The 21,415-nt window shown below is 50.1% G+C and overlaps 1 protein-coding gene across 2 annotated transcripts in view; it reads left to right on the top strand.

The window, feature by feature from the left end:
• ADGRD1 (adhesion G protein-coupled receptor D1) overlaps positions 1-21,415 on the top strand; it is a 175,595-nt gene that overhangs the window by 117,989 nt on the left and 36,191 nt on the right. For both annotated transcript variants that reach the window (XM_005217662.5, NM_001034564.2), the window contains 1 exon segment: positions 2,293-2,416. In XM_005217662.5, the coding sequence (XP_005217719.2) occupies positions 2,293-2,416 (124 nt within the window).

Raw genomic sequence — 21,415 nt, 5'->3', positions numbered from 1 at the left:
CCTCGCTTGTCATGAACCTCGCCTCCAAAGCCCCTGTTCCCGTGTCATCAGGCTCAGCACCACCCTGAGTCCCTGCCCGATGACCCCTTCAGCCCCACCCACCCTTAAGTTGCGTGCTGCCCAAGGCTCACCCAGAGTTACGATCACAGCATCCTCATAGGGACACCATCTGCCTCAGGGATGAAAATAAAGATGCCGCCCGTGTGTGTTTCGTTCACTGGGCGTGAGCAGGAGCAGGCAGGACTGTCTTTATACGCCACCCTCTGGGACGGCTGCATTCCTCATCCACGGCTGATGTTGTCATGAAAACTGAACATAAAGCAAAGCGGAACTAGAGCCTTTAAACTGCTTCAGCTTTATAAAACCTTTCCCCAAGGGCCCCTGCCTTTGGCCAAAGCAAAGATTTGTCTTTGCTGATCACTCAGAGTTGCAGTTTCTGGGAAGAACCATTTAAACATCTCTCTTCTTTTTTTTTTTTTTTTTTTGGATTTGGAAATATACAGCGGTACAGAGAGGAAAATTGTAATTGCTGATATTCTCACCACAAGAATGAACCCCAGTTAGCATTTGAGCACCCTTGCTTCAAGTAATTTTTGTCTTGGTTTGTACTTGAAGACATGATGCAGGTAATATGTCAAAATGTGATTGTTTAAAGAATTAGAACATTATAAAGAAAAGCAAACATGTAAAAGATGTTTACATCTTATCCTAGTCTTTTGCTCTCTCTGTGGGGAGTTTTCTGAATAACTTATGTATAGTGTGTAGTTATATTCGTAGAAAATATTTGATCTTCTTTTGCGTCATGCCCTTGTTTCATTATTATGCATTCAACATTGGATGTTATGTTTGTGTGTTTTGTCCGTATGAATACATGTTGCTTTTTACTAGTGTTCATGCCTTATCCAGGTCCCTGAGGTAGACATTAGTGTGAAAGTGTTAGTCGCTCAATTGTGTCCAACTCTTTGCAACCCCATGGACTGTAGCCTGCCAGGCCTCTCTGTCCATGGGATTCTCCAGGCAAGATTACTGGATTGGGTAGCCATTCCCTTCTCCAGGGGATCTTCCTGACCCAGGGATCAAACCCGAGTCTCTTGCATCGCAGGCAGATTCTTTACTGTCTGAGCCACCAGGAAGGTGGACATTAGGTAACTTTAAAGTGTTCTCTAACATCACCTGTCATTCAGGAAACATCCCAGATGTGTCCCTGTGCACATAGCTCAGCATTCTCTAGCTGGGGTTGCTGGGTTGCAGGACCTACACACTCCATTTTTATGAAATTTTTGCTGAAGTATAGTTGATTTACAATGTTGTGTTAATTTATTCTGTACAGCAAAGTGACTCAGTTATATATACATATCCATTCTGTTTCATATTCTTTTCCATTATGGTTCATCACAAGATATTGAATATAGTTCCCTGTGCTATATGGTACGACCGTGTTTACCCATTTTATGCATAATAGTTTGCATCTGCTAGTCCCAAACTCCCAACCCTTCCCTCCGCTTCCCCTCCCCCTTGGCAACCACAAGTCTGTGCTTTGTGTCTGTGAGTCCTTTTTGTTTCTTAGATATGTTAATTTGTATCATATTTTAGATTCCACATGTAAGTGATATATCGTATTTGTCTTTCTCTTTCTGACTTATTTAGTGTGGTCATCTCTAGGCTCATCCATGTTGCTGCAAATGGCATTATTTCATTCTTTTTCATGGCTGAGTAATATTCCACTGTATACATGTACCGTACCTTCTTTATCCATTCATCTGTCAGTGGACATCTAGGCTGCTTCCATGTCTTGGTTATTGTAACTAGTGCTGCCGTGAATATTGGGGTGCACATATCTTTTCAAATTAGAGTTTTGTTTGAGTACATGCCCAGCAAAGGAAACCGTAAGCAAAAAGAAAAGACAACCACAGAACAGGAGAAAGTATTTGCAAATGATGTGACCGACAAGGGGTTAATTTCCAAAATATACAGACTGTCCATACCACTCAGTAACAGAAACAAAGACACTCGATCGAAAAATGGCACAAGACCTGCATAGACATTTCTCCAAAGAAGACCTTCAGGTGGCCGAGAGACACTTCGTTTTTATTGGACCTCAGACCAGGTGTTTTCCAAAGTGATTGTGCTAACATGGCTACACAGCTTCCCCCTCCCAGAAGGAAACAGGTGCTTGTTCCCTTGTGGCCCGATCAACAAGACTCATCAGCCTGTTGAGTGAGAACAGTTTCTCAGCCCCTGGGGCAAGGCTGGGCGGTTGCTTCCTGCTGACCTTTCCGTCTGTGTCCTCAGCTCCGGAGAAGGCATCTGGTCGAACCAGGGCTGTGCACTCACGGAAGGGAACCTCAGCTACTCCATCTGCCGCTGCACGCACCTCACCAACTTTGCTATCCTGATGCAGGTGGTCCCGCTGGAGGTAAGCGCCAGACGGGGAGGGGCTCCTGGGCTGCGAGGAGGTGCCCTTTCTCCATTAGCCGACAGTGGAGGCAGGGTGCAGGTCTTCGTCATCAGTGCCTAGGGGTTTCGGTTGCAGCAGGGCAGATGGGAAGGGAAGCCAAGTGGTTGGGGACATCTGTGAAGCTCCAGTTCTTTGGTGAAACCCCCTTTGCTCTAGGTTTCCTTGGGCAGCATCTGTGCAGACCCTGGGTCCCTCTCAGGGATTCATGTGCAGCCTGGGAGGTGGTCATTGCAGCATTTTCTGCCTTTGGATCACTGGGTGTTGAAACCCTTCCTGTGCCATGGGATCCAGCAGAGCATGGTCCTCGACTATAAGCAGTGTGCCTGGATGTCCAGAGAAGGTGTTGCCAGTGGTGACATGCAGGAGCATGTATGTCCAGGGTGGCCACACCATGTTCTCTGAGCATTTCTGCCATGACATAGGAAACCTTGGGCTTCGGACCTGTTTCTAAGGGACCTGACTTCCAGCTCCAGTAGGAGTGAGTCCTGAGGTGGGGAAGGGGATTCCCAGCTGACTCCTGGGTCCTCCTCTCCAAAGAGGGCCAAGATGTCTACCCTCACGTTAAGGATGGGAGAGGCCCCTCCTGGCTGGGTTTCTCTGCTTCAGAATATTTCATCTTTATTACCTGTTTGGCTTGGTCAGCATTAAGGACTGGAGATTAATTTCTTTGGTTCAAGGCAAGCATAGCTTTTAACAGGAGAGAAAAATGGCCTTTAAAAATGCAGATGCCCTAAGTATAGCCCAATAACAAAATTGGAAATTGACATTGGTACAACCCATAGAGTTTATTCAGACTTCTCTAGTTCTCTATATGGCAGTCTTATCGTGTGTAGTTTCGTGTACCTGTCCAACCAAAATATAGAATTGTTCCATCAACAAAGGCTCCCTTGGGCAACCCCTCTAATTTCCCCATCTTCCATCCCAAACCCCTGGCAACCACTAATCTATTCTCTGTCTCGAATTTTGTTACTTCAAGAATGCTATATAAATGGAATAAGACAATATATAGCAGATTGACTTCTTTGCTCTGCATAATACACTTGGAGTCCATTCCAATTGTATCAGTAGTTCATTTTTCAAAATTGCTGAGTAGAATGAACTGATTCCATGGTATAAATGTACCACAGTTTATTTAACCATTCACCTAGTTTGCTGACTGCTTTTTATCATGAAAGGGTACTAAATTTTGTCAAATACTTTTTCAGCATCAACTGAAAACATGTGGCTTTTCGCCCCTTAATTCTGTTAATGTAGACAGTTTTTTTTTTCTCACAATATTGATAGTTCTTTATTCAGTCCAACTACAAGTCCTTTGTTGAATAAGTGATTTACAAATATTTTCTCCCCAACTAATTTTTTGTTATTGTTGCTATCCTTTTTGCTGCTTGCCTTTTTTTTTTTTTGAGGTAACATTGGTTTATAACATTATATGTTTCATGTGCAACATTATTTTTCTATTTCTGTATACATTACATTAACAAAGTGGTAAAAGCAATTCAATTTCTCTGAGAAAGAATAGTCTTTTCAACAAATGTTGTGGGAGCATCCATAGACAAAAGGATGTATGTTCCTATACAAAAGAATGAACCTCAACCAAACCTCCCAGTTTATACAAACATTAATTTGAAAGAGACCACAGACAAATATAAAATGTGAAACTATAGAACTTTTAGAAAAAAAAAAATAGAAATCTTTAGGACCTAGACCTGGTTGAAGAATTCTTAGATTTAATTCCAAAAAAAGGGAAGAATTGATGAATTAGACCTCAGCATAATTAAAAACGTCTCCTTTTTGAAAGACTCTGTTAAGAAGATACAGAGATTTTGAAGTAAAAACGAAGGGCGTTGATAATCATGGATAGTTTTGCAAAAACAGGAATCTTCAGCCTGGCCTTCCAGATACCTTAAAGTATGTCAGAGCTTAAAATCTACTAAAAAATATTATCTCAGGACTTCCCTGGTGGTACAGTGGATAAGAGTCTGCTTGCCAATGCAGGAGGCACAGGTTTGATCCCTGGTCCATATGTCTGATCCCTGGGAAGATGCCACATGCTGCAGAGCGACTCAGCCTGTGGGCCACAACTACTGCGCCTGCGCTCTAGCGCCAGGGAGCCACAAATACGAGCCGGCGTGCACCAACTGCTGACGCAGGCTGTCCGGATCCCACGGTCCGTAACGAGGGAAGGCAGCTCAGTGAGAAGCGCACTTGCCGCAACTAGAGGAAGCGCTTGAGCAGCAACAAAGCCCCACTGCAACCAAAAGTAATACAATTAATTAATAAAAAGAATATTATCTCAAACTGCCTCTCCCTACTTACCCTCCCCCCATTTCCGTCCCCCACACTTGTGTTTATATAAGAACAAGACAGATGTTAGGTGGGCCAAACCTTAGACTTACTAAAAGTATATCTTGCCCTGTGATAGAGCAATTCTACAGACAGGAATGAAGAAATGACAAGAGTTATGTGCAGAAGTGTTCGTAGCTTCTTTACTTATAACTCAGATCTGGAAATCATCCAAGTGTCCACCAACTCTATACTAGATAAAATCTTATATAGTCATAGATGGAATAATTACAACAATGATAATGATATGGCATGAACTTTGTGTCCCCCTAAAACTCACACATTGGAATCCTAATACTTAATGTGATGGTCATGAACAGGATTAGTCCCCTTATGAAAGACACCCAAGAAAGCTCTTTTGCCCCCTTCCACCATGTGAGAACACAGAGAGAGCTTGGCAGTCCAGTCTGTGGGCCCTCACCAGAACCTGACTGTGTTGGCACTCTGATCTCAGACTTCCAGCCTCCAGAACTGTGAGAAATAAATTTCTGCTGTTGACAAGGCAAAATGAAAATGCAAATGCCCTGCATGGGATTCTCTGAGCCACAATGGGTCCCTGTGCGTGATGGCTTCCTTGGCTTCTTAGGGCCCCAAAGGAAATTGAGTTTTACTGGTGGGGGCGGGAGAGCAGCGAGGTGATGGGATGCCTCCTGGGATCTCCTAAGAAGCAGAGCAGGCCAGGCACCTAGAGACAAGTTTGGTTTCATCCCATACTGTGTTTTGGAAATTGAAAAATTTTATTTATGACTCTGAATTTCTGGCTCCTTTTGAAGATTTTGGGTGATGCTGGGACAGAGTTCTCAGAATAGTGAGGCAAGAGCTGGGTAGGGACCTCTTCTTCCTCCTTCGTCAGCAGAGCTGAACCCTGCTGGGAAGTGAGATGCCAGCACTGGGTGAGTCTCTTTGGCCATATGACCTTCCCTGGGAGGCACTCCGGCAAATCCACCTCCAGTTAACAGGGACCCATTCTCTCGGGGCACATCCATTCTTGGGTCTGTCTGTTTATGAACAGACTCTATTCTCCTGAGGTTTTGTAGTCCAAGTGCTGCATATATTGGGTGTCAGCAAATATTTGATAAGCCCACGATTGTATCAGTTTTGTTAGGGAAGGAGAGATTTCTATAGCAACACCCAGGCTGCAAGCGGTGTTTACCTAAGGATCGAAATCTCATCCACCATCATTCGACAAATACCCATCAGGGACCTAAGGTGTCAGGCCTGGAGTTTCATTTGTAAACAAGAAAAGCCATGTGTTTCTGCTTTGGAGTAGTTTATATTCTAGTGGGAAAGACAGATCATAAACAAATTAGCAACTAAATAGGTAATTTCAAAGAGCAATAAGTTTAGGAAGACCCTTGGGGAGAAGGATGGAAGAGATGGCAGGCGGGGAGGAGGGAGGTGGTGGGGAGGAGGCAGGTGTCTCTGAGGAAGTGACAATTGAATGGCCAGAAGAGGCTCATCTCTAGAAGGCCTGGGAGAGGAATATTCCGGGTTAAGAACCAGCAAGTGCAGAGGACAGGAGGCATGAATAGATGAGGTTGGTGTATATGGAGGGAGGGCAGTGAGCATGGGGATCTTTCTGTTTGCAAAGCACATCATGGGTTTTCCAAGCAGACTGTGAATTACTTACGGAGACTCCAGAGAGGACTTCCAGCGGACGTTGGGGGGCCAGACACCCCCTACACAGTCCATGCGTGTACATGCCCAATGCTGTCTATCTGGACAGACGACCCCCTTTGGTCTTGTGATGAAGCATCAAGTGAGAGTTGGGTAAGCACACTTTTCAGCAACCCCATCAGACAGAGTCACCAAGAGCCTCTGGGTTTTGCCTGGGAATCCTGATGATGCATGAAATGAAGCCCAGGTCTGACGTGTCTGGGTCCTTTGGGTAGTGAGTTTTTAGAGGTTCAGAGCAGATGGTTCTATCATAGGCCTGAGGGGCATGAGCCCACCTCTCCGCCCAGCACCCTTCGTGGTGAGTCTTTGTCCAGGCAGGTATGAGCCCCAAACATTCCCAGTAGGAATGTTTTTTTAAAGGTGTGACATTTAGGAATGAGTTGATCGGTGCTCCTCCCTTTCCGTTTCCATCCTTCCCGTGTGTTCAGTCAAAACCCTTTCTCTTGTTGACCTGCAGTTCTTTGATCCTAAATCAGGGAGCATGCTGGGTTGGGAACCAATGGTAGCTGGGGAGACCAGCCGGGGGCAACTGCTAGTGATTTAAAGAAAAATGAAATAAGACAGCAAGAGTGCCTTGAAGTGGAGAGGGTAAGTCCCTATTTGCAGGACCCAAGCATCAGCTACTTTGACTGCAAGAGGGGGACCCATTCTAGCCGTCCATCCACTTGGCTCCTTTCTCTGCCTCCCTTGCTTGTCCTGGTCCACAGGTTCTGCTCCCACTCGTGTCTCTTAGCACCTCAGGCTCCAGAAATGAGGAGCACGGCCTCCAAGAGGCTCAGTCCTCCCCTCTGTCCTCCACACCGGCCCCTTTGTCCTCCCTCCTGCCAGGGCCTTGGCCCTCATGGCTCACTCAGCGTCCCTCTGGTGTCATGGGGAAGATCCAGCCACTCTCTTTAGTCCCTGGAAGAGGCACTGTGCTGCCTCGACGGGGAACCTATGTGGTCCTGTGGCCAAGCCCCCTTCCTTGGCAAGTGGAGAAAGTGAGGCCCAGAGGGCGGGGTGGCCCGGCCTGTCGTCCATCCATTCATCAGTGAATTGCTGAGTTCCAAGTGACCCCTAGGTTTTGCCTTATTCTGGAAAGTTCAGTGCTCAAGATCTTGAGTGGGGATGGAGACACAGCATGTGAAGGCAGTCATGGTAGGGTAAGGTGGGAAGACAGAGGTGTCCCCGCAGGGCCTCCTGAGCTGGGGGTGATGGGTAGACACCCCAGGGGAGTGAGGGAAGAACCATGCAGACGTGAGAGAAGGGAGCAGCAGATGCAAAGGCTTGAGCAGAAGTGGCCAGGGGCTGGTGCAGCTCCCAGGAAAGGTGCCGGGGACTTCAGACCTGAATGTCTGGGGGGCTGAGAGTGGTGCGAGTGGGGGCCATCATGGAGGGTGGGGGCAAGGTGAATTGAGACCCCTCACCCAGCTGACCGGGCAGCCACTGCGGATGCAGATGCTGCTGCCCCTTCTTTAATTGAGTAAAACTGGAGATTAGTTTTGTGCAAAATCTCTCGATTGTTTAGATGTGTCGTTAATTATCCTTTCTAGGCCACGTGTCAGAGGTGTATCCGTGGCCTGGCCCAGTCCGATGCCCACAGACCAGCAGCCTGAACTGCACGTGCTCAGGGACCACTGGGTCTTGTGAAGATGCTGACCTAGGCTCCACAGGTCCGGATGGGGCCTGAGTAGTGCTCAGGCTCTACTGGCTCCAGACCGCTCTCTGAATAGACCCTGGGTACAGCCATCTCCTCTGTAAAAGTCAGGTCAAGCTTGTGCTCACGTCCTGTGAAAATGGCCAGGCCAATCATTACAGATAAGAAGGGCGGATTAGGGTTAGTCTGATTCCAAGTGTGTGCTCACTAGAGACGGATGATCTTGGGTGATCTTGGTTGGGGTCTGAAAGGAGGGAGTCGGACAGATCCCCGCCAGGAAGTTAGGTGCAGAGGAAGCTAGTGAGACTGCCTTTGGGGAGAGGAGTTCCAGGGACACAAGAAACAAAGAAGACAGTGAGCCGCAGGCAGGGCAGACCCAGAGTCAGCAGGGCTAGTGTTCTGCCCACAGCGGGGTCTTCAGGGTGCTCCCCTGACAAGGGCAGTTCTGGAGTCCTTGGAGGCAACTGTGGTCCAAGGGTGGGTCACAGAGCTGGGTGCCGGCTGATGACAGTTAAGACAGGACTGCTTGGGGTCTGTTGCCTCCTTCGGGCCTTGCCATGTGGGTGGGGGGTGGGGGACTGTCACCATCACCATCACAGATGAGGGCTTGGGGACTTGCCTGAGGTCACCTGGGGACAGAGTCTGGAACTGAGCTCTGCTCTCCAACCCCAAAGCTTGGGCTGGTGGCCATGCCCATGGATGGCCCACAAGCAGAGCTTCCTCCTCTGCATCCTTTACATGGGTGTGTGTGTGCTAAGTCACTTCAGTCATGTCGGACTATGCGATCCCATGGGCTGTGGCCCACCAGTCTCCTCTGTCCATGGGATTCTCCAGGCAAGAATACTGGAGTGGGCTGCCATGCCCTCCTCCAGGGGATCTTCCCCAGCCAGGGATTGAACCCGCATCTCTTGTATCTCCTGCATTGGGAGGCAGAGTCTTTACCACTAGCGCCACCTGGGAAACCCTGATCCTTAAAATACCAAGGACTAAATCTGATTTCCTGTATGATGTGGGTAGGTCTGCAGAGCAGTGGGAACGGGCAGGGGCTCCCAACACTCAGCAGGAAGTTGTGTTTGTGCCTGTGGGTGGGAGAGGATGGAAGGGAGGAGCTCGGTCCAGGAAACTAAGAAACCGGGGTCACAGAGCATCTGTGATTACAGATCCATCCCTACTCAGCGGCGATGCCAGATTTAGACAGCCTGTGGGTGTCTTCATGGAAGCAAATCATATCTACTCATTGCCAGGAAAGGTCGATTTGAAAATGGTTTAAAATTATCCATGCTAAAAATGAACATTTTCATGAACATTTAAAAAAAACAAGGCAGTTATCACAAGTAGATGCCAGATCTGTGGTGCTTTTGGAGAATTAGTAAAAACAGCACAGATGCTTTTATTTTCCTGATGTTGAGGCTGAATCTTCCTAAGCTCTGCCTCCTGGCCCAGGCCTCAGGGTCTTGGACAGGTTCTCTCTTCTGAGCTTACATCCACCTGTCAGCCCTTCTCTCTGTCTGTCTCTCCTGGCTCCTCTCCCACCCAGCTTCCTCCTTGGTGGTTGGCTCTTGGAAGACCTTTCCTCCCAGAGTGAGTCAAATAAGAGTCAAGAGAGACTGGGCTGAACCCCGGCCTGTGTGACACATTCCCACTGATGCACTTGTGTGGAATGATCCCAAATGAGTGAGTAACGATTCACAGCTTGGAGAAGCAGTTGCTAAAGACCGAGAGCATATCATTGAGGGCTCTTCCTGACTCCCAGTGCCATGTGGCTGAACAAGTGCGTGGATGAGGGAGTCAGTTCCACCCGGGAGAGGAGCTTAGGGAAACACAGAGTGTTCTTGCTGGACACTGGAATGCTGAGTGCATGTGGGGTTAGTCTGTAACCCTGATTCCCAGGCACAGGGACTGCAGGTGCACAGATGCTAGAACCTCCCTCATCTCCAAGGATTGACCAGCAGGGGGCACCGGGGACCGAGGAACAGAGGCTCCCACTGTCGGGCTGCTCAGGTGGGCTGGTCCAGGCAGGATCCGGGGATAGGGGCAGGTGGGTTTCTTGTTGAAGCGACGGTAACCGCAGTGTCAGACTTATGCATGGAATTTATAGGCAGGGAAATCAGAACAGGCAGAATTTGGAGGAGGTGAGAACAGAGAGACTCTGGAACAAAGGCTGAAGGTATCTCTTGCCTTAGGGGGAATTCAGTCCTTCCTGTGTCTGGGATCCCCACCCGAGGCTTGCATTTCAGAGCACAGGCTTGCTGTCTAATGTGGGAAAGCTGTGCTATGACAGACAGTCATGGTGATGGCTGAACCTGGTAATGCCCAAGGTGAGGTGGTGGTGAGCACAGCCCAGAACTGGCAAGAGCACTGGAGGCCCACGCAGCACAGCTCAGACTTTCTCCAGGGTGCTGGCCCCTGGCTCCCTCGTGGGCTCTTTCAGAGCAGCCTGAGTGTGGGCATCTATCCTGGTGGGGGCAGGAGCTCTGTGCCAGGACAGGTGCCCCTGGGAGAGCTGGACCCCAGGGGCCCCCTCATGTTCCCATCAGCCAGGTAGCCTGGGGAAGGAGCAGTTCCCTAAGACAGGGTCACAGCCTGTGGTCTGCAGGCTGACTTGGCCCGTAGACCTGTTTTGGTTAGCCCTTTTGTCCGTGAAAGTGTTAGTTGCTCAGTCACGTCCAACTCTTTGCCATCCCATGGAATGTGGCCCGCCAGGCTCCTCTGTCCATGGGGTTATCCAAGCAAGAATACTAGAGTGGGTTGCCATTCCCTTCTCCAAGGGATCTTCCTGACTCAGGGATCGAACCCAGGTCTCTTGCATTGCAGGCAGATTCTTTACTGTCTGAGCCATCAGGGAAGCCCCCCATTCGTCAATATTTCTTTTTTTAAAAAATTATTTATTGATGTATAGTTGATTTACAATATTGTATTAATTTCTACTGTACAGCAAAGTGACTCAGTTATGCATATATACCTATTTGCTTTCATTATGGTTTATCACAGAATAGTGAATATATTTCCCTGTGCGATACAGTGGCCCTTGTTGTTTATCCATCCTGTATATAACTGTTTGATCTGCTAACCCCAAACTTGCAGTCCTTCCCTCCCCCAGCTCCCTTCTCCCTTGGCAACCACAAATCTATTCTCTATGTCTGTGAGTCTGTTTCTGTTGCATAGATAAGTTCTTTTGTATCATATTTTAGGTTCCTCATATAAGTGATATCACATGATATTTGTCTTTGTCTGAAAGACCCTGATGCTGGGAAAGATTGAGGGCAGGAGGAGAAGGGGATGACAGAGGATGAGATGGTTGGATGGCTCAACAGACGTGAGTTTGGGTGAACTCCGGGAGTTGGTGATGGACAGGCAGGCCTGGCATGCTGCGGTTCACAGGGTCGCAAAGAGTTGGACACAACTGAGTGAACTGAGCTGAACTGATTTGTCTTGGCTGTTGGAAATAGCGCTGCAGTGAACTTAGGGGTGCATGTACCTTTTTGAATTATAGTTTTCTCCAGATATATGCCCAAGAGTGGGATCACTAGATCGTATGGTAGCTCTATTTTTTGTGTTTTGAGTAATCTTCATACTGTTCTTCATAATGGCTCTACCAATTTACATTCCCAAAAACACTGTAGGAGGGTTCCTTTTTCTCCACATCCTCTCCAGCATTTGTTATTTGTAGACTTTTTAATGATGGCCTTTTTGTCATTTGTCGATACTTCAAAATTCAGCTGTTATCTAAAATTTTGGATTTCTGGTTTTCTTTTTTAAAAAAAGGAAAAAAAGATCTGACCATAGAGAGCTTCCACTCCTGAGCAAGCAGCCATGGCCCCTGCAGGCAGGGGTCTGCACTGCAGTTCTCCACAGCCCCTCACCACTCCCTATCGCCTTCCTCACGAGGGGCCATTCATCATCATGTTCGCATTGTGTTTTTAGGAAGGCAGCAAAATGCTGCTTATTCTTTTCTAGGGAAGAGAAATGACATATCCACTAAGAGGAACTTTGGGAAAAGAAATGCAGATAAAGATGTTTCTTTTTGGAAGAATAGTCTTGCTTGTTTATTATGTATGCAAGCTCCCAGATGGCCTCATGAATTTATATAAGCTGCCTCTCTGAGGGCAATGGTGTTTGTGGTCTCTGACTCAGAGGAGTCCATGTCCTGAAGCAAACTCCAGGTTTTTCTGGGCATTTCTAAATCTAGCCACTGGTGGGAAAGGAAGGCCATGGCTGGGGCACACCACGCCTTCCTGAGCCTGGAGCTGCAGTGGTGGGGGGGGCACCTGCTTTCACCAGAGCCCCTCCCCCCACCTCTCAGGGCCCATGTCCACTCGGGGCCAGTGGTTAGAGGATCACCTGGGCTGCAGCCACCTGAGGCTATGCCCCCAGCTCTGGCTGCCAGGGAGGGCACGGGGTGGGTGTGGGGTGGAACCTAATTACAAGGCAGCCCTGGGGCTAGTGAACTGGCCCCTCTCTGAGCTGTATTTGTGGTCCTGGTGGGTGTATCAGAGACAGACTGGGCCAGGATTTAGTTGGTGCTGGCAGAGGGCTCAGTTCACCATCAGGATGATGTCTCCAAGGGTGCACATCACTTACTCTGATGAGTACCTACTGTGTACAGCTCTATCCCTAAGCAGTGGCCCCATTCTGTCTCTTGGTCAGTTGAATGCTTGGTCCATCCCCTAACACTCTGCATGGCTTTGGGCAAGTGCCTTCTCTGAACCTCAGCTTACCTGCCTGTGACATGAGTGGGGACCCTCTCCTTGTGGAGTTGTAGTAGGGAGTCAGATGCATCTCAGCCCTGAGAACTGAACTCTAAGCACCCAGTTGTTAGTACTGAGTTAGAGCACCCAGCCCAAGTACTGAGCTCCAAGCACTGAGTCATGAGTACTGAGCTATGAACACCCAGCCCCAGGCACTCAGGCTGACCGAGACTGCAGTGATGTCAGCAGCGGCACCCACCTGGGATGTGGCCAGTGGAGCCATGTCAGACAGGAGTAGGCAGGGGACTGGGGTCCCCTGAGCCTGGGGACCCCAGACCTCCCTACATGGCAGTGTCAGAGCATGTGTCCCAGCGTCGTCCTTCTCCTTTCATTCTTTGAAAGGACAGTAGGGTCCTGTGCTCTGGGCAGAGTCGGGACTACTATTTCCCTGTTAATGGGAGTCCTGTGGGAGGAGGGAGCTGAAAAGTCTCTTGTTTTGCCCTTTTCTCTCCCAGGGTGTAATGCCTCACCCTGTGGGTTTCCACAGAAGGGGGCTGTCCTAAATGCCTTTCTCTTATGGATCCAGAAAGTCTCCCTACATCACTCCTCAGTTCCCTGGTCTGTTATGTAGCAAAAGGGGGAGCTGACAGGCTCCCACTGGGTCCTGGCTCGTCCTCTGGGCTCTGACTTGCACACCTGCCCTCTGTGCGTGTGTGTTATTTGCTCGGTTGTGTCCGAGTCTTTGAAACCCCATGAACTGTAGCCCACCAGGCTCCTCTGTTCTTGGGATTCTCTGGGCAAGAATACTGGAGTGGATCGCCATTCCCTTCTCTGGGGCATCTTCCAAACCGAGGATCGAACCCAGGTCTCCTGCATTGCAGGCAGATTCTTGACCATCTGCACCACCAGGGAAGCCCACCTGCTCTCTCCCTTTTGCTGATTCACCAGCCAAGGCCTTCAGGCTGTGTGTGGACCAGGAACTTCCTCTTCTGACCCTGCACCTCCATGGAGCCTGAGAGCCTGTGATGGTGCTGAGCTGGGCACTGGGGACTGCAGAGAGTGCCTCCCTTCTCCCTCCTCCCTTCCCCCTCCCCTGCCTCTCCCATCTCTCTCCCTTCTCGTCCTCTCCCCCTCCCATTTCTCTCCCTCCTGCCTCCCTCCAGGGCTCCCAGGGCCCTTTCCTTGCTGCCTCTCTGGTGGGCACGTTGGCTGAGCTCTGGGGCTGGGCCACTGCCTGTCATCCTTCTCTCCCCGCTAGAACCCCAGGCATGCAGGCACTGGGCCCACCTGGGAAAGAGTTGCAGGAGGAGGAATCAGATGTTTGGGGAGCTCAGCTTGTCCATGAACCTGACCCTGCTGTCCTAGGGACAGTGCCTTGCTGTGGGCTCAGCATCCCCTCCTGGCAAATTTAATTATCCTCCTGTCCTTCAACCAGACCCAGGCTACTACCTTAGAGGAAAAGCAGCTATTGCTTTATTTATCCTAGACTCTTCTGAGAAACCTCTGCTCAGGGGGAGCTGACGGTGGGATCCCAAGGGCTCCTGTCTCTGAACCCCCTTCAGGAGGGAGAGCTTGCTTCCTGCGGGGAAGGCGGTGAGGGTAGCTGCCAGGAGGGAGGATGCAGGGGTGGAGTCAGGGTGGAGCCAGGGGCATCTCCATCTGGAGGTAAAAAGACTGCTGTGCAGCCCACCTGCCAGAAGGAGGCCAACAGGAGGGAGAGACAGAACGCAGGGCAGAGAGCCCAAGGGTTCTGTAGCCATTCAAGGTGGTTAGCTCTGGGCTGGAGGACTGAGCTGGGGACTGAAGTGCATTCTGACCCAGATTGGGTGCACTCTGCATTTTTTGTCATAAACATGATGGATCACCACATGGTGATGGGAAAGGGGACCCTCTTGGAGAAGTTACCTCCCCCCATGTCAGGGGTGAGGGGCCCTGCAGGAGCCCGAGGGCTCCTTGCAGGACTGAGACAACGCCAGGGCCAATTTCTCAGGCTATGCTTGCTGTAAAGATGCTGCGCTACTTGGGAAAATGCAGTAAATAACACAGAAGGTGGAGCTGAACACGTGGGCCCCATCCCTTCTCGTGTCTCCCAGCCCCCTGCCCAGAGCAGGGCTGACTCTCTCACCTCAGAGACAGTCTCCGTGTCACCCTCTGCTCCTTAAACACAGAGTTGTGTGCTGTAAAAACCATTCTGTGCTTTTGAGAGACGTATCAGTACATCCTGGCGACTGCTTCATCTCTGTCTACGCGGACCTGCCTCATTCATTTTCACCACTGGGTACCCCCCTTCCCCCACCCTCAACCCCGGGATTTCTCTAAGCCTCTGTGGATCCATGTCAGGTGACAACAGTCTTTGGCTGCTGCAAACAATAAATATCTGTGAGCAGACACCCTTCCCGTCACTGCAAGTGCGTCTGTAGGACAAATCACCGCAGTAGACTTGCTGGGTAGAACAGCCCAAGGTTTGAACTTCTCGTAGCTAGGTGCTTGAAGCCACCATTTATGGGGAGGTCTGCTCCAGCCCTGCCTCTGTGCAGAGAGTGTTGGGGTGGCTGGTGTGTTGGCTCCATGTCACCCCATCGTCCATATGCCTCCCACAACAGTTGCTCTGTGTGCTTTGCAATCTCCGTCTTGAGTTCCCCCTGATCCTCACCCCCACGTATAAAGCCGAGTTCCCCCTGATCCCCACCCCCACGTGTAAAGCCGGATATCACACAGCTTCCAGTTAGCATCTTGGGAGCTGGCAGCCTCCCAGCCATGTTGGCAGGCTCAGGGGCAGAAGCACGGGCTCCCTGACACCCACGGCCCAGCTGCCCAGGGCTGGATGCAGGAGGGATCCAATCCCCAGGACCCTAGGCATGTCTGGATCCTGGGCCTTTGCTCTCAGACTCACCCCTCCCCCTGCTGGACTCAGCATCCTAGGGCTGACCAGTGCTGGCTGCCCTTTGGGGCTCTGGCAGAAGATGGGAAGGGTGAAGCCAAGTGCCATCCTCTCTCCCTGAGCCTCAGGCAGCTTTCCTGGCAATGGCCTTGTCTCTGCAGCCTCCTTGTGGCAGCTCCTCCAGCCCGTGGCCCTGGCTTCCCCAGGTGACCTTTGACCAAGGCAGGTGGCTTCCGGCTGTGATTTAATTAATACCTGGGTAACACCATCATTCCTGTGGCATCTCTGTTCCCCTTTGCAAACATTGCCCTGAATTAAATTTCTCATTTTTTTTTAAAAGACTGAAGTAGTCTTCCCAGTCAGCCTCAGACTGGTACACAGCTGTATGACTGAGTGGAGATGGTTAAGACAGCCCGAGGGGCCTGGTCTGGGTAACCAGGGAGTGAAATGGCTCAGTTCTAGCCCCCAGCTGACTCTGCTGATGAGGTGACTAGCCTGAGGAAGGCAGGTCGATGACACCTTTTTAAAGACATGGACCCCAGTCTTCGTGCATCTGGTGGGGTTTCTCCCCCACCAGTGCACCCCTGTAGTTCACGATGGTGCCCTTCAAGCAGCCGAGAAGCTTGGAGCTCTGGTCTCATTTCCATCACTGGAACATAGTGAAAGTCACCTGCAGTCTGGACTGCGTGCAGAGGGTGTTGCTAGTGAAACCCATAGATGATTAAGCCCGGAGACTGTTGTCAAACCTCGGCTGCCCAGTGAGCCACATGCCCCTCCTGTCCAGGGCTGAAGGAAGGCACGTGGTTTAGCCAGGGTCAGAGGGGATCAGGGGAGGGGCAGGCTCCAGCAGAGCCTGGGTCCCAGCAGAAGGTAGACCAGAAGGCAGGACGGAGCAGGCCTTGCAAAGAGCCAGGGGTGGGGTGGTGGAGGCAGGGGAAATTGATGGAACGCAGGGTCCAGGAGCAGTGAGGGGCTGAGAGCATCTACATCTGGGCTGACCCAGCGGGTGGGCTGCACGCTCTCAGATTGTCCCCACTTGTCCTTCACTCTGCTCAGCCACAGGTTCCCTTGACAACTGGCTTCCTGCCGAGCCCAGCCAATGAGAGGCAGGCATGAAGTGACACCGGTCTGCTCTCTGCTCAGATGCTCCTATGCCGCCCATGGCCCCTCCGTGGTCCCTGCTCCCGCTGTACCGCCCTCCCCCCAGGACCCCAGCTCAGGGGACAGGCCTGTTGTGTTTCCAGCTCTCCAGTGGTCCTGGCTCTGCTCACATCACCCCCTCCTGTTGTCCTTCCCACCCTACAAGGGTAGAAGTTCTTGCTGTGGCTGTTCTCTGGGGACTGTCACCATCATCTCCTTTTCCGAGGGTTCCCAGACTTTGTCCCCCACTTCCTATGTTCAGTCCCCTCTGCTGAATTCCTGGGAAGGCCTTCCTTTCCTGTGTGGACCCTCCTGAAAGAGTAAGTGAGTAAGGTGGTGAGGCAGAGATGCTGGCGGGACTGAGCACTGGGGGCCTTGCAGACCCGGGCAGGAACAAGGATTTCATTCTGGGTGCAAGGGTGCCCAGGAGGTGGGTGAGCTCAGACCCATGTCAGACCCATGTCTGCTCAGCCAAGTGGAGACTTGGCTGAAGATGGGGTGCAGTCGGGGAGCAGCGAGGCAGTCCAAGAAGTAGAGGAGGTTAAGATAGAGGCTCTGGAAACTGAGGATAAGGAGAGATGTATGCCTGCATGTTAGCAGAGGAGCCAACAGGACTGGGTGGGGATGAGCTCTGAGGGGAGAGAGAGGACCTGGAATGACTCTCACGTCTAGGTACCCCCTCCTGTCCCCGACAGTAACCTCCAGCAAGGCCTTTGATTATCTAAGCCTGATCAAGCTCAGAACTAGTGACCTTATTTATTCACTCATGTATTTATCAGTATCTGTTTGTGCTTTGTTCATTATCTGCTTTCTCTCCTGCAAGTTAAGCCCCAGGCTTGGCACTCAGTGGGTGCTTAATACATGCTTGCTGCCGATGGGGGTCCAGGCCATCTGGGGTCAGTCCAGTACTTCCTCGCCAGCTGTGCAGTGATGAGCAGTCATGTTTCTTCAACATGAGAACCACGATCCCCACTCACAGCCTCCTTTGCTGGTTTGGTGCCTGTATACAGTAGATGCCCAATAAAGGCACTTCTGTTCTCCCCATCTTAACCATCCAGTCTGCAGTGAATGCAGGTGAATCTGATCTTTGGTTCATCTCTCGAACATCTAGAGTTTGCCAGTCCTTGTCAGACGCTGGGGATCTGGACAGGAGCAAGACAGACAACCCTTGTCTCCATGGACCTCACCACTAGAGTGCACCCTGCTTCTGGTCCAGGAGGTCCTCTCCTGTCCTCTCTGTCTGCTTCCGGTTGCATGCTGGGGCCAGTGTGAAGTCCACTTTCCCTCCTATCCAACTTCACAAGGCACAGGCTGTTGGCTGCTTACAGTGGAGCCATGTTTAACACAAGTTCACTTAACACACTGGCAAACCAGTGGGCTGAACATGCGTTAAAGTTATCAAGCTCTTATATAAAAAGAGAGGGGGAGTAAACCCTTCAGGCAAGCAGAGTCTCTCAGATTATCCCAACACCAACACACACACTGTTCTGCTCTGTGGATTTGACAGCTGTTTTAAACAAGAAAAATTTGAAGACTCTAACTTCTGCAGGCAGGTTCCTCCTGTGGTCTGCCTCAGTGCTACTTGGACCACTGTGCTGAAGAATGATGTATGAGGTTACCTGCACAGACCATGGTTTGTAGGGGACCTGAGAGGTTTTCAAAGGTCCTTCTGATCACCTCTCATTTTCCCCTCATAGGCTTGCTTTATCATGCAAGTGCCGTGTAAAGTATGACCTTCCGATATATTAATAGCTTGCCTTCTGCTCTGTATGAGCATTTTGAGACTGGCTAAGAAGGCAATGGCACCCCACTCTAGTACTCTTACCTGGAAAATCCCATGGACTGAGGAGCCGGGTAGGCTGCAGTCCATGGGTCGCTAAGAGTCGGACACGACTGAGCAACTTCACTTTGACTTTTCACTTTCATGCATTGGAGAAGGAAATGGCAATCCACTCCAGTATGCTTGCCTAGAGAATCGCAGGGATAGGGGAGCCTGGTGGGCTGCCATCTATGGGGTCGCACAGAGTTGGACACGACTGAAGTGACTTAGCAGCAGCAGCAGCAACCAGGATAATAGTTCTGCTCGAGGAAGGGGCCTTATCTCATTTTTAAAGTGTTCCCTATTGTGGTTGGCTTAAGGCTGGCTTTGGTGGGGTTGGTAAAAGCTGTGATGAAAAATAGGTTGATGGTGAGTTTTGATTAATGGTAAGGTTGGTTGATGGGTTGAGTTGGTTGATAATAGGGTTGGCTGATGGTGGGGTTGATTGACAGTGGGGTTGGTTGATGGTGAGATTAGCTGATGGTGGGGTTGGTTGCTGGTGAGATTGACAGATGATGTGGGGTTGGGTGCTGGTGTAGAATTGGTTGATAATAAAGTTGTTGATGGTGAGGTTGGCTGATGGTGGTGTGGGTTGATGGTTGAGTTGGTTGATAATAGGGTTGGTTGAGGGCTTCTGTGGTAACTCAGATGGTAAAAAATCTTATTGCAATCCAGGAGACCCAGGTTTGATCCCTGGGTCAGGAAGATCCCCTGGAGAAGGGAATGGCTACCCACTCCATGATTATTGCCTGGAGAATTCCATGGACAGAAGAGCCTGGTTACAAAGAATTCTTTGCATCGGGTTGCAAATATCAGACTGAGCAACTAACACTTTCAGTTTTCCGCAGGTTGGTTGACAGTGGGGCTGCGGGGCATATGGTAGAGTACTGGGTAGCTGTGGGTATGAGGCTAGGGCTGGACTCTCATTTTTCAGAAGCACTAGGCAGAGCCTGTGTGCAGAAAGCAGGCAAAGATTTCAGTGAGTGTGGCTGGCCAGGTATAGCCCTCACATCTGGAAGCTTTTATGCTGTGCAGTGAACCTCACATGAGCCCACAGGAAGCTCACTAGAGCTCTGTGAATGGAGGAGGTAAAGTTTCATTATTTTTCTAAGAGGTATACACAAAATGGTGTACATTAAATTCATCTTTTATGGTGAATCAGTGGGGGAGTCGGGAATAGACTCCAGGGCTCTTTCTACCCTGAAACCTTCAGCAAATGAACCCTCATTCTCAGTAGTACCTGCTGGTCTCAGAGCTGTGGGTGATCAGGCAGTGGAAATTTCAGGAACGTGATCTCTGTCCTCAAAGAGCCCCCCATCTCTCTGGGAGAGAGAAGACTCCCCCCATGAAATGTGACTGGTGTCAGAGAGTGGGATGCTCACACTGAGGGGATGTGAGATGTTTGGGCAGTAGAGCGATGAACAGGGAGGGGGATGAGCTGAGACCTCAGGGTGCAGAGGACTCCATGCACAGAACTTGCGCTTCAGGGCCAGACTAGGGAGGGGACTTCCCAGTGGCAATGGGGTGAGCATGTCACCAGAGCCAGCCTACCTTGTTGATACAGACATGGGGCTATATTTCATTTGCTGGCATTTCCATTGGTCATTTAAGTTAATTTCAATTTAGTGAGTGCTGCCGAGGTCAATCTCAGTTTCCAAGAACTGTTGATGGCCTGCTGATGTCTATAAACTCTGGTAACCAACACTTCAAACCTTCTCTTGTTGGCAAGGATCATTGTAACTGTGACAAGACACTTCTATTGTCTTATGAGACAGCAAGGAAAGATGACATAGTCAGTATAATGTTAGTGTTTCCTCTTTGGGTTTTCATTTCCGTTTCTCAAAAGCATCACTTGAAGTAACAGCACTTCCAAAGATGTACTCTATTCCCCTCCCCCAAAGAGTTTGAGAAATGCCAAGTTTAACACAGCTCTCTCTCTCTCTCTATATATATATATGTATATTCACCTGTAGGATTTCTCAGAAGCCTTATATTGCTTATATTCACCAAAACATCTTTAAAGGCAGATAGAGAGTGCAACTTCTCTGAAACTTATCTAAAACCAGAAACGTCATTTCACAGAAGACCAGTGACAACATCTCACAGGAATTAGAGTGTTGAGTGATACCGTGTGGGAGCGTGGCTCCAGGAATATATTTCCGTTTGTCTTCCTAAGGGATCTGATGACTCGGAGCACCGTGTGTTCCATCTGCAGATGGGGAAGTTTAGGATCCAAGATCTTGTGATGTTGCTGAGAAGGAAGGCTGCTGGAGGAGCCCACTAGTGGCCCCACCCGCCTAGGAAGCTTGCTGTGCTGCAAAGATAGGAGTTACTCACAAGGGCCCTGCCTTGACGTCTAGGGCTGCTGGGTCCAGGCTTCAGCCTCCCCACCTCCCTTCAGCCAGAGATCTGAAATGTTTCCTGACCCCTGGGGATGAGTTGAGTGACTCAGATCTTAAGGAAGTAGACCCCATTAAGTGATGAGTCCTCAGGCACAGAGCTGCTGGCTCCCAAATTGTTCCTTGCGATCCACTTACGTTTCCTGGTGGGGCCTCCTGTGCCTGTAGCATTTCCCTTATCCTGGCCAACAGCCCTTTTACAGATCTCAGTGTTTCCTCCTTTTGTTCCTGGTTAGGTCCCAGGTGGCTCAGTGGTAAAGAACCTGCCTGCCAATGCAGGAGATGCAGGTTCATTCCCTGGGTTGGAAAGATCCCCTGGAGGAGGACATGGCAACCCAGTCCAGTATTCTTGCCTGGAGAATCCCCATGGACAG

This window comes from Bos taurus, chromosome 17 (genome assembly GCF_002263795.3).
Source record: "Bos taurus isolate L1 Dominette 01449 registration number 42190680 breed Hereford chromosome 17, ARS-UCD2.0, whole genome shotgun sequence".
Classification (NCBI taxonomy): domain Eukaryota; kingdom Metazoa; phylum Chordata; class Mammalia; order Artiodactyla; family Bovidae; genus Bos; species Bos taurus.
Note: the sequence above shows the minus strand (reverse complement) of the source record. Positions and strands in the feature narration are given on the sequence as shown.